This window comes from Lissotriton vulgaris, chromosome 9 (genome assembly GCF_964263255.1).
Source record: "Lissotriton vulgaris chromosome 9, aLisVul1.2, whole genome shotgun sequence".
Lineage (NCBI taxonomy): Eukaryota > Metazoa > Chordata > Amphibia > Caudata > Salamandridae > Lissotriton > Lissotriton vulgaris.
The window spans coordinates 232,671,249-232,689,512 of record NC_141697.1 but is presented as its reverse complement, the minus strand read 5'-3'; the positions used below and the strand labels follow the sequence as shown (position 1 = coordinate 232,689,512).

Genomic DNA, 18,264 nt, shown 5'->3' with positions numbered 1-18,264 from the left:
GGGATGCCCCCACTGGTAAGAGATGTTGAGGGTCCGGAGCTTCTCTGTGATCGGGCGGAAGACTCGCCGTCTGTGGAGTGTGGTGGGGGCCAGGTCCTGGAAGATCTGGATCTTGTGGCCTTCGTATCTCAGATCCGGGTTATCCCTAGCCGCCTTCAAGATGGCCTCCTTCTCGGTGAAGTAGTGGAGCCTGGTGACGATGTCGGGCAGGAGACCCGCTTTTCCCCCCGCTCCGAAGACACGGTGTGCGCGGTCCAGGCGCGGTGGGGGGGCGTCCTCTTCGCCCCACACCGCCTGCAAGAGTAGGGCCACATAGGCCATGGTATTAGTCCCCTCTTCTCCGAGTGGCACACCCCGTATGCGGAGGTTGTTGCGGCGTCCCCTGTTTTCCAAGTCTTCCTGCTTGATCTGGAGCTGGATATGTTGTTCCTCGAGGGTCGCCACTCTCCGCCAGATCTGTTCCAGGTCCTCCGTGCGGGAGTCGACTGTTCTTTCCAGACCGTCGACGCGATCGCCAAGGTCGGTGACTTCCTTGCGCATTTCTTTGACGCAGGTGTGGACCTCCGTCCTGAGGGACCCAATTTCAGTTTTCAGATCGGCCATAAAGGAGGTCATGAAGGCCTGCGTCACCGGTGGGGAGTCGGGTGGCGGTGGGGGCTTCCCCCCTGACGATGCCGAGGGCCCACCGGAGGGTGATGGCGCGCCCGCCTTACCCCACATAGAGGCTACTGACGCCCCTCTGGTCGTCGTGGGTGCGGGGTCCGGTTTACTCCCCTTGCCGCGGGTCATGGTCCACGTGGGCCGCACTCAAACAGGGGAAGACCAGGCCGTGGAGGGGCCGCCGGAGCTAGGGCGGGCAGCGCACCCAAGAAGATGAGGCAGCACGGAGGCAGGGGAGGCGGCGGAGAGGTGAGGACTGTAGATGGGCCACAGCAGTTCGGGCGGCCTCTCGCAGTCTCGTGGTGTGGCTCAGTACCCCGGCGCCGCCCAGATCAGGGCCTCCTCCCAGCGTCGTGCCCAGCCGGTCCCACCGCAGCCGGCAAGGAGTGTCCAGGAGGGTCCCTGCCTCCCAGCGGCGGGGAGTCCAGTGTCAAGGGGCAACAGGCAGCAGAGATCCCTGGGGTCCCCGCGCAAGCACAGCAGGGTCACCCAGTCCGGGGTCCGTCAGGCGTGGTAGGGTCGGGTCTCGGTGACAAGGTGGCCAGGGGTCGGTTGCTGCAAGGTTGGGGCCCACCAAGGCTCAGGGGTCGCCAATGCACCGCGGTCAGCAGCGCGCCAGGCCGCAGTCCATGTGTCCAGGGCGGCTGGGGGCGCTCAGGCCGGGATCGTCGGTGTGTGGGGGTCAGCCCGCCTCCAGAGGTGGGAAGTGGCGGGAAGAGCAAGTGTCAGGCCCCTTCGGTAGATGTCAGGCGGGGAGGGGGCCAGCGCGCTGCAGCTCACCGTTTGGGCCCAGCGAGGGGCGATGGAGTCCCGACCAGGACTCGGGGGCCGCCGGCAATCCCACAGGTCTGGGCCTGGATTTCCCGCCGAGGCCGGGGGCTCAGGTAGGAGCGGCGTCCGGGCCGCCGCAGTGCCTCCCGCTGGTGACAGCCCGGCAGTCCGGCTCCAGCGGATTAGGTCTCGGTGGCAAGGTGGCCAGGGGTCGGTTGCTGCAGGGTTGGGGCCCACCAAGGCTCAGGGGCCGCCAATGCACCGCGGTCAGCAGCGCGCCAGGCCGCAGTCCATGTGTCCAGGGCGGCTGGGGGCGCTCAGGCCGGGATCGTCGGTGTGTGGGGGTCGGCCCGCCTCCAGAGGTGGGAAGTGGCGGGAAGAGCAAGAGTCGGGCCCCTTCGGGAGATGCCAGGCGGGGAGGGGGCCAGCGCGCTGCAGCTCACCGTTTGGGCCCAGCGAGGGGCGATGGAGTCCCGACCAGGACTCGGGGGCCGCCGGCAATCCCACAGGTCTGGGCCTGGTTTTCCCGCCGAGGCCGGGGGCTCAGGTAGGAGCGGCGTCCGGGCCGCCGCAGTGCCTCCCGCTGGTGACAGCCCGGCAGTCCGGCTTCAGCAGCTCCGGCGCGGCTCCGCCGGCGACAGACTGGGTCCGCTGTCCCCGCACGGCCGCAGGTGAGGCCAGGAGTGTTCCGGTGTCCCTTCTGGGCCGCAGCGCCGGTCCTCTCTCCAGGGGCTCGCCTCGACACCACAGCAGTAGCCTCAGGGCAAGATGGCGGTCCGCGACCGTTGGTGGAAATCCCGCCGGCTGGCGGTGTGGCCGCAGGAGCTTTCACGGCCGCGTCTCTCCGTCAATGAGGGACATCAGCAGGGACCGTGATGTGTGGGGGTCCCCCGGAGTGATTACCCCCCGAAATCTACGCTGAAACAGGCGGATTAAAGCAGCGGGGTGACGGAGCTCAAGTGAGACACGTCTGCTCACATCGCCACCGTAGCCACGCCCCCCGAATTGCAGTTTTTACATTGCTACAGTCAGGCTACAATGGGAGGCCTGAAGCCATGTTTGCACTGCCACTGTATTGGATGACACAGTAGGTGATGCAGTTCACTAATGGCATTTAACTTCCTGGCCTTGAATACACTTTGAACCATATGTTAGGGACTTGTATGCAAGTGAAATATGTCAATTAGGAGTGTGCTGCTGTGTGGGGCTCCTGTGCTGAAAATAAGCGCCTCCTGGCCTGAAAACGATGACGCGCTGCGGCCGCTCCCCGTGCTGCCTGGGGGCTGAAGTCCTCGCCCAGTTGCTGCTGTTGTGTGGAGTTCCCTAATTTACCCATGGTGAAAGGGGAGCACAGCACTTAACTACTGGTTAGCAGGGGTAAAATGCATGGAGCTCTAAAGCCTGCAAAATAGGACAACTATCTGGGGGACATCATGCAACAATGTGTAATTTACTACACCACTTATTTCTTTCACCTAATAATTAATATTCTTGTTGGAGTAGTTAGATCTACCTTTTTATTAACCTAAACCATGACAGGCATGATGAAAAGAAAAATGAATACACCCTTAGTCTGACCATAATGCTTGTTATACGTTAACAATATAGTATCGTCTTAAGAGAAATCTTGGTTTAATGTGTGCATTGTGTTATCGAGGCATATTGGAAGTTATTAAAGTTATGGTATGTTGGTTTTGGGTGTGATTGGACAACTGATTTAATTTAATTTCCGGTGGATCCATGCTGAGAAGTTTCAGAAAAGGAAATTAAAATTACCTAACACACTTGATAAGGCTAAATTATCATTAGAACTGGTTAGTGAAGTAGTACACTATAAGCTTGCAAAACGTGCATCCTAATATGATTGTATTTGTGTTAATCGTATTTTATATTTTTGTAAATAATGTAGCACTCTATAATCCTTCGGTCTAGCCCCTTGACTATTATTATTATTATTATTATTTATTTCAAACATACATTGTCATGTGTGGTTGCATATTTTTCCTTTTAATTCAGAGGCTTTCTATTCACACTGTTCTTGTGAATGGAGTGGTGTGGCCTGGAGCAGGCATGACTGTGCCGCAATTTAAATCAACAAACCATACCATACTAAAGAAATTATTATTCGGAGAACTGCAGGGAGAAAGGTGATTTTCACTGTATTGTTTCAGTGTAAGCACAAACAGCTAGATTGTCGGGAGGTGCTTAATCAGAAAGATAAATTGGTAGTAATTAGTTTGTGACAGAGAATTTTCAAGCGTCAGTGTCCACCAGGACGTGGTACAGTGAAGGGGAGGATTGCAATTGTAGGTACTTTTTTATTTTTTTACTTTACACCCTTAAGACTTAGGTTCATAATGTCAAAACCCTTCATATCCCTCTGTCTGAAATTAACATTGTGCATATCAGCTCTTCAGAATGCCACCTGGCACAGTTCCAATGACATTTTGCAATTTTCGCACTTGTCACATTCTGGTTACTGTAATCATGTCCCAGCTTGACTATTCACAGACTGTTCTGTCTTATGCGCTTCACCTCATCCTTCAGGTGCTCCTGTAATAATAAACATGTTATTTATAAGGTTTCCTAAGGGTAGGTTCAGGTTATGTCAAATTGCTCATGGGAAATAAATGAGACTTTACTCACCCGCATTGGTAGAGGTAAAAAATCCAGGTGAAAAATAGCATTTATTGACAGTTGGCTACCTTTAACGCTTCTATTTTGGGGCGATAAGCTTGATAGGGTGTAGCATAGTAGTTCAGGCTGAACTGGGTGTAACCAAGACTTCTTTTCATGTGGTTAGATTGAATGAACTGTAAGGTGATGGGATGGCATGCTTCCCTAAGGAAATTCCAGTGAACAAGAAGCTTGCTCTCCAGCACTTCTATCCATCAGTTTTTGCTGCCTCTTGAAGCCACAATATGTCCCTGTAATTCCATCATGCACTTTCCAATATTCCAGCCAGCAGATGAAACTCACTTTCAATTCATTCTATGGCTTCCACACTTTGTAGAACCAGGACTGGAAGGACTCGCTAACTAGAGAAACAAGCATTAGTAAATGCATTAGGTTTCGCATATGTGATTAATAATAAGCTGTTTTTGATTGTAAGTTGTAGCTTGCTGAGTAGTTGTATAATATAAGTTACAGAAGGTCTGTTAAAGTGTTATGACTTGTTTATGTACAAAAAGGCAAACTATTGTGTTGTTACTAGTGGTATAGTGCTGGTAAGTAATAGCAACATTTTGAAAAATGAAATGAAAGAGGGAACTAATAGAATGAATTGATGTAATAGCAATATTATGTGTTTAGAGGACTTCTGACAACCTTTGGCCCCCGTGCCACTGCACCTGCTGCACCATTAAACTCATGACCCTATTGCCTGTAAGGTAACTGCGCTTGTGACTGCCTGTTTAGTAGTAAAATATTGCAATATTTAGTGTTTAGAGGGGTTCTTAGAGCTTTAGGCCCCGTTGTCACTGCACCTGCTGCACCATTGAAATTATGACCCTAGTGCCTGCAAGGTAACTGTACTTGTGATTGCTTATTTAGTAGTTAAATATAGCAATATTTGTGTTTAGAGGAGTTCTGACAACTTTTGGGCCCGATTGGTACTGCAACTGCTGCACAACTCAAACCCTGTTGTCAGGTAACTGCACTTGTGACTGCCTGTTTAGTAGTAAAATATAGCAATATTAGGTGTTTAGTGGGATGTCTAGAGCTTTTGGTCCTGGTGCTACTGTACTTACTGCACCATTCAAATCATTACCCTATTGCCTGTTAGATAAATGTACTTGTGACTGTCTTGTTTAGTAGTAAAAATTAAGCAATAATCTGGGTTTAGTAGGGTCCCTAGAGATTTTGGCCCCTGCGCCTGCTGCACCATTCGAATCAAGTCCCTTTTAACTGCAAGGTAACTGCAGATATGCCTGTCTGTTTAATAGTCAAATATAGCAATATTATGTGTTTAGAGGAGTTCTGGCAACTTTTGGGCCCGGTGCTGCTGCACCATTCCAATCAAGACCCTGTTGTCTGCAAGGTAACTTCACTTGTGGTTGCCTGTTTAGTTTATATGTCACCAATAATCTGGGTTTAGTGGGGTCCCTATAGCTTATGGCCCCGGTGCCACTGCACCTGCTGTGCCATTCAAATCAAGTCCCTTTTAACTGCAAGGTAACTGCAATTGTGACTGCCTGTTTAGTATTCTCCTATGGCAATATTATGTGTTTAGAGGAGTTCTAACAATGTTTGGTCCCGGTGCTACTGCTTCTGCTGCACCATTCAATCATGACCCTGTTGTCTGCAAGGTAATTGCACTTGTGGCTGCCTGTTAGAAGTAAAATATAGCATAGCTCTTGTATAGTAAATGTATTGTTAACGCTCAGTGTTTATTACAACATTTAGAATTTGATCATAATGACCAAATAAATTACGTTGAAAAAATCAACCCGATAATGCCTACAAAGTGCAAAGAAAGGTACTGAGGCATGAATAGGAAATTCCACAAACGTTCTAAGGCTCAAGGATCTGCTTTAAACAACTAAGTATTAACAAGCATTTGCAATGCAGTAGGTCTCGCATTTGCGAGAGTTTGAGCTATTGGTACTGTAAATAACAATGACTTTTAATTATGTGTTTTGAAAACCTGCAAGCGGTCCGTAAACATGCAGTTTGTACTTATAGTCCTTGCTTACAAGAAGCAAGGCTGGCAGTAAAAGAGCTGCAGTTACTGCTAGCCTTGCGTCTCAGGAATGACTATAAGTACAAAGTGTGTGTGTACGCACTGCTTGCAGATTTTCGAAACAGATAATTAAAAGGCATTGTCATTTACAATGCCAATAGCTCAAACTCTCCAAATGCAAGACCTTTTGCATTTCAAACGCTTGTTTAATGCTTGCATAGCTTTAATGCGATGGGGTAAACCGTCTGCGTACAAGCAGAGAGGGGCCACTGTCTGTCAAGAAAGCGCTGTTTAATAGAGCGCTGCTTTCCTCCCCTGACGGCATATGATGTTTTAAAGCAGTAAACCGCCAGTCCTATCCATCAATGAAATTCTGCATCCTTTTGTCCCAAACACTGTTGTGAATCATTCTAAATGGTCTCTGGAGACAATCACTATTACAGGATCTACTCCTAAGAGAACATAAATAAAACTCACCCTGCCAGTCTGCATAGCGCAAGATGGACAGTTCCAGCCAAAAATATGAAGGGGCCTGGAGCTTTATTGACAATTTCGTTACAAATACTTAGCAATGAAAGCAGCTGTTGTGGAGAGCTTTCCACACAACATGCTTGGAATATGCTGTGAACTGAAATACAGAACTCCTAACAAGCAATTTACCTGCTGTCAGTCTCCATGTTCTTGCAGGATTACTGGGTACTTACTGTGACAGACGATTTAAAGCAGCACATGTGTACCGTTAGGAAGATAGTTTAAATGCAATCTGAGGCAGGAAGTAACGGGTTGTGGACTGTTATTCTTAATGGCCAACATTGTCATCTGCAGGATAACACCGTGGCAGGATGGTGGCTCTGTTGTGATTGGCTTGTGGAATCAGACACCATTCATTGTAATGAAGAGCTGACGGTGGTTCCAATGAGCAGAGCACGAGGCAGCGTGGGATGACGTGCATTCATCTGACATCCATGTTGGCATTACATAGATGGCTACATTGCCTTTATTTGAGAAATGTGTTTGCAGCTATTTGAGATGAGGCAGTTCACTGCATCACCGTAACAGCTAATGACAAAAAAAAGTCTGCCGAGAGTTAATGGGGAAATATGCCGAACAGAGCATTGCTCCTCTGAAACGGCCTGAAAGCCTACAATTATGTTAATAGCCTACACAATACAAGAAGTCACAAGAGGTGGTGTGGCAAAAGTCACCTTTATTGGCAGCATTTTCCAGCCTATTCTCCTAGTGCCCCTCTCCTAACCACCCTGCAGCTGGGATAGTTTCTAAACTGTGCAGTAAAGTGAGACAGGTTAATTAATGGGCAAGGGGTTGTCACATTGTCGGGATCCCCATTGTTAAAGATGAAGCCATTCCGAAGCTTCAACATGAATAGGTTTGTTTTGTTGAAGTAGTCCCCAAATGAACCAATGAACATGTACAGTGTAAGGAAACTGTACACGGCTGGTGCTCTTGATTGAAAAAAGGAAGTGATGTATCGGGAGCACCATCCAATGAGGAGCCATCAAAGAAGACTGACAGCAGGAGTGAACTAATTATGGGATTGCACACCCAACATTGATTACAGTAGGTCTTGCAGGCAGCGTATGCGTACTGCCTAGGTACGACATAAAAAGAGAGCATTACATATACCAGTTCCAATGTTTGCTCGCCTCTTGTTTGAGGTACACATTAATTCATTTGTCGTGTTATTCTGAATTGCTGATGGTGTTTTTTTGTGAGTGGGTGAGTACTCTAATGCTCACCTGCCCAGAGATCTGTGAGGAAAATGACTTTCCGTCATAGTTTAACAAACACTATCTTGTGTTGCACTAGGTGAAAGGCTTGTAATAAAGTCCTGCGTTATGCTGAGCAACAGAAGATCATAACTCATTATACTACCCAATAGATTAAAAACGTTCCTCATTATGAACCACATATTTCATATGATACATAAGTCTGGCGATAGAAATCACACAGCAAAATATAATTTCTGCTTATTAAGCACTGAATATTCTGAGTCAAATCAAAGAACTATGTTCTCTATTCACCAGTTGCTTCTCAGATTTAGGGACCTTTCTCTCTTAAACTTCCAACTTGCTGTTAAGAAAGTGCTGACCGTAACAAAATATTCAATTAATCAAGGCACTCTTATCTGTCCAACTTTGGATGAAAACACCTCAATGATTCAAACAAAAAAGGAAAAGCAGTGCAAACACACACTTCTCCATGAGTAACCCTAAGTGTACAACACAGATGCAACCTCATTCCTTAAAGTCACTTGAGACCAATTCTACATGCTTCTTTTATCACTTGTTGTTGTGCTCATATCTGGAGCAAGCAGTATCGGTGGAAAATCACATCCTGGAACCTGTGAGTAGAGAAGCAAGCTATTTGTGCTGGTATATTTAATTGGCTTTCTTAAGGGTCGTAAAACACGGGGCGTGTGTATCATCTGCCAGACCTATTTTTCTTTCTGGTTCTAAAGATTAAAAAAGTTTTTGACTCCATAGTTATGGCACTAAAAATCTGTTACACCTGGCGAGGCAGTGCTGTGCTGCTTGTTTACTAAAGGGGCAATACATTGGTGTCATCTACTTCCAAACCTCTGACTTTACTAGATTCAGGGCAGATTTGTTTTCCACGTACCTACTGTGTCGTGGTTGCCAGATCACTCAAATATCACCAGGCGAGCTGTGTTGTAGTGCTAAACATTTCACCTAACAAATGTATTCTGTCTGAGAGTTGCAGTTTTATTCACTTCAATTGAAACATACTTACTGGAGTACCAGTTTACAATGGAGTGTTAATAGGACCCAGAAAGTGAACATGGTGACTGGTTTCGTTGACTAATTTGTTATCCCCATTCTATTAACTTTATTGTGCTATATGGAGGAGTCTAAGGTAATGACTGATTGCAGGCTCCGCTGCCTCTGACCAACGATTCAACCAGTTATGCTTCATGGAGAGGCATGCCTGTCATGTACTTGAATACGCCCACCAGGAGACAGCTGAAATCAAACTAATACCATCCTGGCTGTCAGACCACAGCATCTTACAGTTCACTTATCAGTCACAACGGAGTAAGGGGACACATGGCGCGGGCAACAAGAAGGGCATTGATTGGATGATATTCAAGTTCCTTGATGCACAGCACACAGCAAAGAAATGCATTTTTTGTCTGTTAAAGATAGAGTGAATCCAGGAAAAAAGAGAGCTTATCTGTGTTGCAAGTTGCATCCCCATCCCATAGATCAGTCGTAAATGACTAGCTTGGTGGGAGAGCCCGCAACGTCCCAGAAGAGGAATTCATGATTGTATTTGAGATGGTAGGTACCGTGCATTAGGGAGGGTTTTTCAGAGGAGGAGAGTAGATGTATTTAGCAAGAGAGATAGATACATGGATAGCAGGTCTAGGCACAGGACAGAATGGGAAACAGAGTTGACCCAGTTTCAAAACAGGACCTTTTAGGGAATGGAGTTTGTCAGGATGTGGGGAAAAAGGACCTGACCACAGTCCCACACAGGACGTGTGGAGCTGAAAACACACAAGGGGATTAGGTAAGAATCCCTAAAGATTAAGGTAATAGGGCAAAGATGCAAAACATGAATAACAACCCACTCTTGAGGCAGTGGTTCTTGCACAGAAAATCCCAAATGAACAATCACCAAATACTAACCAAGATGGGAAAACAACAGGAGTGGGAAAAGAACAGGATGGGAACAACCGCATGGGAACTGAAGTGGAGAAGCAAAGACAAATAGGATTGGATGGAAGAGCATTGGGAAACCGTTAAAGGAGGAGTAGCTTATATAGGGCGGTTTACTAATTGAGAGCCACACAGGTGTTTTTGATTAGGTCTATAGCTAAATCATTTTGTGAAGTGCCCTCGTGTCGGATGCAACAATTATTGCACCCAATAAATTCTGAAACCAGGTTGTTCAGAATTTGTCAGGAAGGGCCTTAAAACATGGTTGTTTTCAGCTTAGCCGATTGTTTAGTAGTTCACATGAAATTACCTATCAAAGGCAGCGCCTACACACCCCAGGGTATTAGTTGCTCTTTAGAAATATAATCATCATCAGGTGCCCTAACCTTTGCCTTTACTGAGTTTTGTTTGAAAATGGGGCATAACATGCTGATTTATGTGCTCACTACATCAAAATCCACGTCTCTGTATTTATTGGGTATTTTTCCCATGTTAAATTCAGGCAAGATTGTCCTGCCAACATTTAGGTTAGTTAGCGACTCTCTTTTTGCCAGAAATGCAATATGTACTATGTACAGATTCGCAGAGACAAGTTGATAAGATCCATTAAATTAAATAACTTTTTTCTAACCCAGCCAAAAAACATACGCAAGAAAGAAGGAAGTGGGTTAGGTTGAGAGAATGGCATCAGTGATCTGTAAGTTGATGACTTGAATTTAATGTTGGAACTAAGAAAACTTGAAATAGTTAATGAGGGCATGCAGGAAAACATTAATGAAGAGAGACTGATTGATGAGAAAGGGCTAGAAACATATGGGGATGCCCTTACGAATTTCTGGCCCAAGTCAAAATTCATACCTGTCATGGCTCTTGACTCTATTGATATATTCAGTGATCGAGTAGTCGATGAACTTATAACTCTGTGTAGTGTAAGCATGAAGCGATCTCAAAGTGAGAGACTAGAGAAAGAATAATTTGATTTAGTCAATAAATTGCAATTGAAAACAAATTGTCTTGTGATGAAATCCGATAAAGGGGGCAATATAGTGCAATTGGGTAAAGAGGCATATATGGCAGAGGCATATAATCAACATAATGAAGCCACTTGCTTCTGCAGAGTGGCCAAACAAGTTATGGAAGGCTCATGGCCTCAAGTATACTCTAAATTGCAACAGTGGAGAGATCAGGACCTCCTGAGTCAGGAGGAATAACAGTTTTAAAGCAAAGATCATCCAGTTACACCGGTGGGCGCCCAATCACCTGCCAGTGGCTGTTGTCTGGAAAATGTGTCCAAATATGTGGATTATGTTTATTAATCCGGTCATCAAGAGCCTTCTGTCCTATGTTCAGGACACAGGTGATTTTTTGCAAATGCTGTGTGACCTCCCATGGAAGAACATTACATCCTGCTTATAGTAGATTGCAGTCATGCTCTTGGGACCTGACCTCAATTGATTTCCGTTTCCTCTGAGGACTTGCGTCTGGGAGCATGACAGTGTCAAAGGCGAGAAAGTCAATTTCCTGATGATCTCAAATAGGTTTTTCCTTTTTTCCATTTGCAATATGAACTCCATAAGTAATTGAAAATACTTTGACTTCCTGAATCTGTTCATCTACTACATTATAAAACACCTGAATATGTGTCCAGTTAGGCAGCTATACATTTTGACTTTTGTTATTCAAAGGGAATCTGACAAGCCTTCTTAAAAAGCTTGTGTTTTTACTTCATTTCTTACTGGTGTTCTTCTATCATATTCAGCAGTGTAAAGCAGAGACTGCCTCACTATTTTAGACTTGTTCCCCTTGACTGCAAAATTACCATTCTTGCACAATAGCTCGGATAACCCAACTCTGCCTTCCCATGTTAGAAGGTAGTATTGCACGGCACTGATGATGGCAAGGGTATGCCACTTGTCAACGGAACATTTGTGGACTCAACAGACCTGGTGAAGTGACAAGTTAAATATAGCCTCTTACAAGAAAATCATTTACAAAATTGACGAATGAATTATACAGTTTGTAGAAGTATGGGGTAGATTTCCCAGAACTTGAACACTGGTCAATGAGATGGAAATAACTGGCCAGCAACTAATTAATTATCCTTCATTATCCTAGCAAAAATTATGTTTTCCTATTAGAAATGAGTAATATGGGTAGAATGTAGAACAGAAGCCCCAGGCAAATGTAAGAGCAAAAGTGCCTGAACACTGGCTTATTTCTTTGTTTGTCCCGAAATGTTAATGTAGAATGATTTACTGAGCATGGTCCTTGCAGGTCTCTAAGTTGGCATTTCTTTGCGGTATTGTTGATATGTTATTAACTTTACAAGGGTTTGTAACCTTGTAATACTGGTGCACTTTATATTGAGTGCATAAATGGTGGATATTCTATTTAAACAATGTATAAGTGTAAAAATAAATAAAACTCAAAGATAGACGTATTTGTGCAGTATTCCATATAAAATAACAAGATTCTGCGTTTATCTGATGTAAACATGAAAACCTCTGTTTTACAGTACATGGCTCCACTTTCGAGAAGATTACACATTTTGGGGCATGTAAGAGGCTGTTGATCTAGAACAAGGGTATCCAACCTTTTCTAGAATGATAACTATTCAGGAACTTGATAACTGTTACAGTAGTGATCACATCAGATAGGATGACACTAGTGACCACACCTTGCCGGATTGTAGTAGCCCACCTGGATGTTTATCACAGTATTAAGTGGTAAAATATCATCAGTTACAATTTTGTATACAGAATACTGATTACATAATATCCTTATATATTAGTGAGAATAGATATTCTTTGCTCCATTCTACACAATTTGAAGGTATATAGCTTGAAGATAAATAGTTGTGGAATTAGGAATTGTTAGATCTGTCAGCCTTAGGGTGGTCTTAATGCCAACTTTTTGCCTTCCTCCTCCATTTTTTCTTACCTAGTTTTTGCTGACTATAGCACTTTTAGCACTTTACCACTGCTAGCCAGTGCTAAAGCACATGTGCTCTCACCTCTAAACATGGTAATATTGACTTATACCCAATTGGCATATTTAATTTACTTATACGTCCTTAGTAAAGCAGTACTATATGTGCCCATGGACTGTAAATTATATGCTACTAGTAGACCTGCAGCACTGAATGTACTCCCCACTTAAGTAGCCATTTAAACATGTCTCAGGCCTGCCATTACCGAGCCTGTGTGTGCAGTAATACACCTGTTTGCCAGGCCCAAACCTTCCTTTTTAATACATATAAGTCACCTCTAGGTAAGGCCAAGGCAGCCCAGAGGGCAGGGTTCATTGCACTTAAAAAGTAGGACATGTAGTTTTAGGTTTTGCATGTCCTGGTAGTGAAAAATTCTCAAATTAGTTTTTCATTACTACAAAGCTAATCTCTTCCATAGGATAACACTGGAGTTGCCTCGTTACATTTTATAAGTGTAATTTCCAAATGGGAAGAGATATATGGTTCATGTTTGGTGTCTCTGGAATCCTAATTTAAAATCCTAATTTATGAGGAAGTCAGACTTTAAATTATAATCTTGAAAATGCTACTTTTAGAAGGTTGGCATTTTCTTGCCTTAGCCGTTTAAGGGCCTGCAGCCTGTCTTTGGTCACATGACTGGATGTAGTTTGCAGTTGGGCTTTGTGTATTCCTCCTAGACAGCCACACACAATGGGAGCTTAGGTGGGATTGGGTTGACCATCACTGGCAGGATGGGAGGGAGTTGTTGTGCCAGCCTCCCTTACACTTGAATGAGCTGTGTTCTGTCTCCACACAAAGGGCCTAACAACCCCGCATTGTCACTTCAGCCAGCTTGGAGCGAAGGCAGGGGAGTTAGGGAATTCCATGCACTTCAAAGTCACTGTCTAGAACTTCCATAATCAGGGCCCAGGGAATTAAAAGGGGACATCAAACACCAATCTTTCAGTTCACTCTGGCCTGTGGATAATCTGCCAGGAAGAAGGACTGTTGTGCTGCTAAAGGATTGTCACTCTTCTGGACTGCTGCTGTGAATGAACTGCAGCCCTGCTGTGCTGACTTGCTGCTCTCTGGCCTGGGTGAGAAGGACTGGGCCTGCATCTCTTGAACCCAGAGTGATTACAAGGGCTAGTTGTCTGTCCTCCTGTTCTGAAGACTAAGGGACATATCCAGCTTCCAACAACCTTGCTCCTGCATCTGGTCTCTGCTGGCCTGAGGTCTACCCTGCCAAGTGGTGGAACCCCAGTCCTGGTCCCTTGGATATGGGCCAAAGGTGCTTGCCAGCTGAGTTGACACATCTTCTCTGCTGAACAGGGCATCCCGGGGCAGAACCAATGCATCTCCTCTGCGCAGTAGAGCATTCCCGCTCAGAACGGATGCATCACTACTACTGCTTATATTTACCTGTTGCAGTCCTCGGTATGGACTCATTACCCCAATGTCGTGGCGCTTCCATGACACAGGCCCTCACATCTCTTGTATACGGCAGCCTTGACAATGACGTCGGACTCCACATCAAGCATTGCAGCTCCTCGGAATCGATGCTCTGCGTTGCTTCACCAACACCAGACTTCACATCGCAAGCCCTGTCAACGGGATCCTCGACGGGGAAGCAACAAGGCCTCGCACTGCAGCCCTGCCACTTCCCAGAACCAATGCATTGCTTCGGCTGTGCGACGCATCTTGGACGCGGATCCTCGCAATGCTCTGCAACCAGAATTTGAGGTACTTTGTTCAGCAGGCATAACAGGGTTTTTGCAGCCCGCCCGTGCTCCATCGCGGCCGGTCTGAACTTATGACTTTTGCGGGTCGGCGCAACCAGATATCCATAGTTGGCGCATTGTGCTTTTTGTAGCTATTTTCACTAAAAACTTTGAAATTCAATAACTCCACCTCTACAATTTGGAATTTTGTTTTCACTGTGTTGCAGAAATAATTTACACACTGCCTCTGAGTTAGGCCTGAATGTTCTGTGCCAAGCTACCACCGGGTGAGCACGGATTAATTTGGGGTTTGCTTGTGCCTTACCTGACAAGGATTGTGATTGCTGCTTGACCAGGACTCACACCCCAGTCAACCAATAATCCAATTTCTTACAGGAATGGTAGAGAATAAAAATGTGCTTTACTTACCTTTATGATGTTGTAGTTGTTGATTTTCTGGATAGAATATTTTATCAGGATGATATTTCAAAGTTGATATTCTGCTAGAACACCAAATATTACAATGCTATCAATAGCAATTTCCAGAAACAATTTATTCTTATAACCCCCACATGCCTTATTAAGAAACAGCCAACAAAGCAAATGCCAGCTGACTCAAAGGAAATACCTTGAGCCATAAATCTCCTAAAGACACCATGAATTATCGGATTTTAATATATTTTGGATTTTCTAAACTCTTGCTTTGAAATATTAGCTTATTACTTTCTCAAAATACATATATTTCTATCAAATGTGCCCTTTTGATTTTGGGTAAAAACACTCCAAGAATATCTTTTCTTTTTCACATGCCTTATAGAACGTAGCTTGAAAAGTGACATTTCTCCTTAAGACTTTGCTAAATTGAAAGTAAAAACAGTTGCCATGGTGCAAGTTCCACAGGCGGTCACATTATGTGTTTGTGTGTAAGCGTGTTTCGCTGCCATTGCTTTGGCTACTGCCACTGCAGGAGTCTAGAGATGTGTAGTGCTGCCCTTTTGCTGTAGCTAGACTCTATGTATTGTGTACTGTGCTGGATTGCGATTCAGAGTCCCTTCCAGAGTACTGGTAACCCACCAGTAGCTCCTGAGTTACCCATTGGAGACTCCTGATCTAGAAGGAACTCAGTTGAGCTGGGCAGTGCTAATTATGATGAGTTAATTTTATTTTCACTTTATATTATTGTGGGATTTGCCCTTGCGCTTCATAGGACATGATGCCAGGGAGGTACAGTAAAATCTCTTTCAACCAGTATCAAATCAAAATGAACTTCAGATGTATCCTGAGTACTGTAGAAGGCTAAATTACAAGGATTGCAAAATTAACAGACATACTCAGTTTGTGGAATCGGCTGAGCACACATCATTTGTCATTCCTAATTCAATATAAGTAACTTCAAATATATCCTGATGGAAAAAAAGATTTGTATATTGTTCCAAAAGAAGTGTTTAATAATTTATGTAAGTAAAAAAAAGTTTGTATGGGGCTAACTGCGGCAGACAATTGTTAGCAAATGAACTGATTATAGAAAAAGAACAAAATGAAAAAATGTAAGCAGTGAAAATTTTGCATTGCGTGCTTTTATATTTGATCAATGTCAGAAACGTTCTTAGTAAGCCACACATAAATGTCTGGAATCAGTGTCCTGTGTTACTGAGGCAGCGAAAACTCCTTTTTGGAGTCACTACAGTGAACACATACCTTGTATTGGGAACTGTGCTTTATTCCTTTAAGATTGTGGATTCCCTGCTCTGTGTTAAACCAAAAGATTTGACAGGCTTTAAAGAAAGTGGCTTTCTTTGCTCTTATTGGTGCACCACAGAGTGAGGCAGGATAACATCTGGACTGATAACCTTCTTGGGAGTTAGCTTTGTTTACACTGCTGTCAAGAAGAGCAGACTATTGATGAGCAATTTTCACATCTGAACAGTCTGCTTAGTCTTACAAGGAAATATAAGGGACAGTTGAAGGTGTGAATTACTCATGCTTAGTCTTAAATGGAAACAGAAGGAACAGTTGCAAGTGTGAATTACTCATGCTTAAACTGTTCTGACTTAATTAAGACAAAGTTATTGGTGATATGGTGTACACCCTCAAAGGAGAAGATTACAAAGCAGGTTTGGCAAGTCTCAGAAAAGCACATATTTTCTCCTGTTTTTCCTCATTATAAACACCTGTTTTAGTCTACCTTTGGGCATTTTATTAGGTCATATGTGAGGAAACTGTTGGCAAAAGCATTCCTTTTTATAGTTACTTGTGAAAATTGTCCGAGTCCACTTTTGGACTTATAGGGGAGAAAGAGGTTTTCTATTTTTAAGTAATGTTCCCTGCATTTACAAACGTGAACTTTTTAAGTGATATTCTTCTTTTATATAATCCCCATTACTATACTTCACCATTTGTGTGTTCGTTGCTCAGACTTTGCCATATGTTCCAATCCAAAGTGTTTTGGTGTTGTGAATCCAGTACATTTGCATTACTTAAGTAATTCATATAAAAATGTTTAATTAAGGATAACTTGTTATCAACATATAATAATAGGATTATCTTGCAGGTGATGTAACTTAATAAACTATCCAGGAACATGTGAGAATAACACCTGTAGTATTTGTTTTTATGTGCAAGAATGTAGATTTCTGTTTGCACTGCTGCATTACTTAAAATTATACTATGTACATTAGTACAAGAACACTTTTATGGTAAGCGACGGTGGCTAACATAATGACAAACTCTTGGGAACAGCTTTACAAGAATAATAATAAAATTCTCTTTCTGAAATATTTCTTTTAATATTGAAAACATTTCTTTTTTCTTTACAGGTGCAACAAAACAGGAATCAAATTTGGTGGCAGATCTTCCTCTTCTTCAGAAACCTCGCCATGAATGCATAGGATATTAGAAAGAACAAAGGTCATAGAGGGAGCCACGACAATTGAACCTGGTACATCCGGTCTACAGGGAGCACTGACAGAAAATGAACACGGGTTCAAGAGCAATCCGCCGCTGGACGGCTGTTGAGACTCTTTGTTTTGTGTATGTTTACTGTTTAAAAAAAATCTCCTTCTTAATGGTCGGGGACACTGGTCAAACACTGTACAAGAAAGTAATTGAACCATGATCTCTGTGGTAAAGTATTTTAGATGATGGTCTAACTGGACAATGCAACACAGGTTGCACACATGGACTACTTGGACAACTGACCAGCTCTGATTTTGTTGAGTGTTATAGGGTAGTGAAACACATTTGGCCTTTTCATAGGGTCTAGTATAACAATGACACTGCTCTTTATCAGTTTTTTATATAAGTGGCAATGTAACTTAACCTAAAGCATAGCAGCATTGCCAGGAAGTACATTGCGGTGAACATTTGCATTATAGTTTACTGTTGAGCACGGGCAAAGCAGCTTATATGTCTTTGTTCGTTCCTGCTGGGACTTTTCTTGCACTATTTAGAGCTTCTCATTGTTGAACAAGAAGATGCATTCTCAGTCTGCCATTTCTTGCTGGTTGTATTTTTGTTTAGCATGCCATTCTAGTGATAGTGGAATAAAAAACTCAATTTAGTTTGCACATGCATTTCTCAGCTGGCCTATACAACAGTTTAGCGCAACATGCGATCTACGTGTTAAGAATTTGTACTGAAATGGTCAGCCTGGATGGGCTACGTGCTTCATATCACATATTAAGTTCTACATTTGTATACACAAGTACTGCAAACCTCTTACAATCAATTGCCAATATAAAATATATTTAGCCCTATCTGAAG

At 43.9% G+C, this 18,264-nt stretch overlaps 1 protein-coding gene across 1 annotated transcript in view; it reads left to right on the top strand.

Annotated features, from left to right (window-relative positions):
• The window catches only part of BMF (Bcl2 modifying factor), a 183,470-nt gene extending 165,409 nt beyond the window's left edge, over nt 1–18,061 (top strand). The window contains exon 4 of the mRNA XM_086937369.1: nt 17,319–18,061. Within this exon, the coding sequence (XP_086793495.1) occupies nt 17,319–17,390 (72 nt within the window). The 3' untranslated portion in view covers nt 17,391–18,061. The remainder of the gene's footprint in view (nt 1–17,318) is intronic.
• Nucleotides 18,062–18,264: the final 203 nt, after the last annotated feature.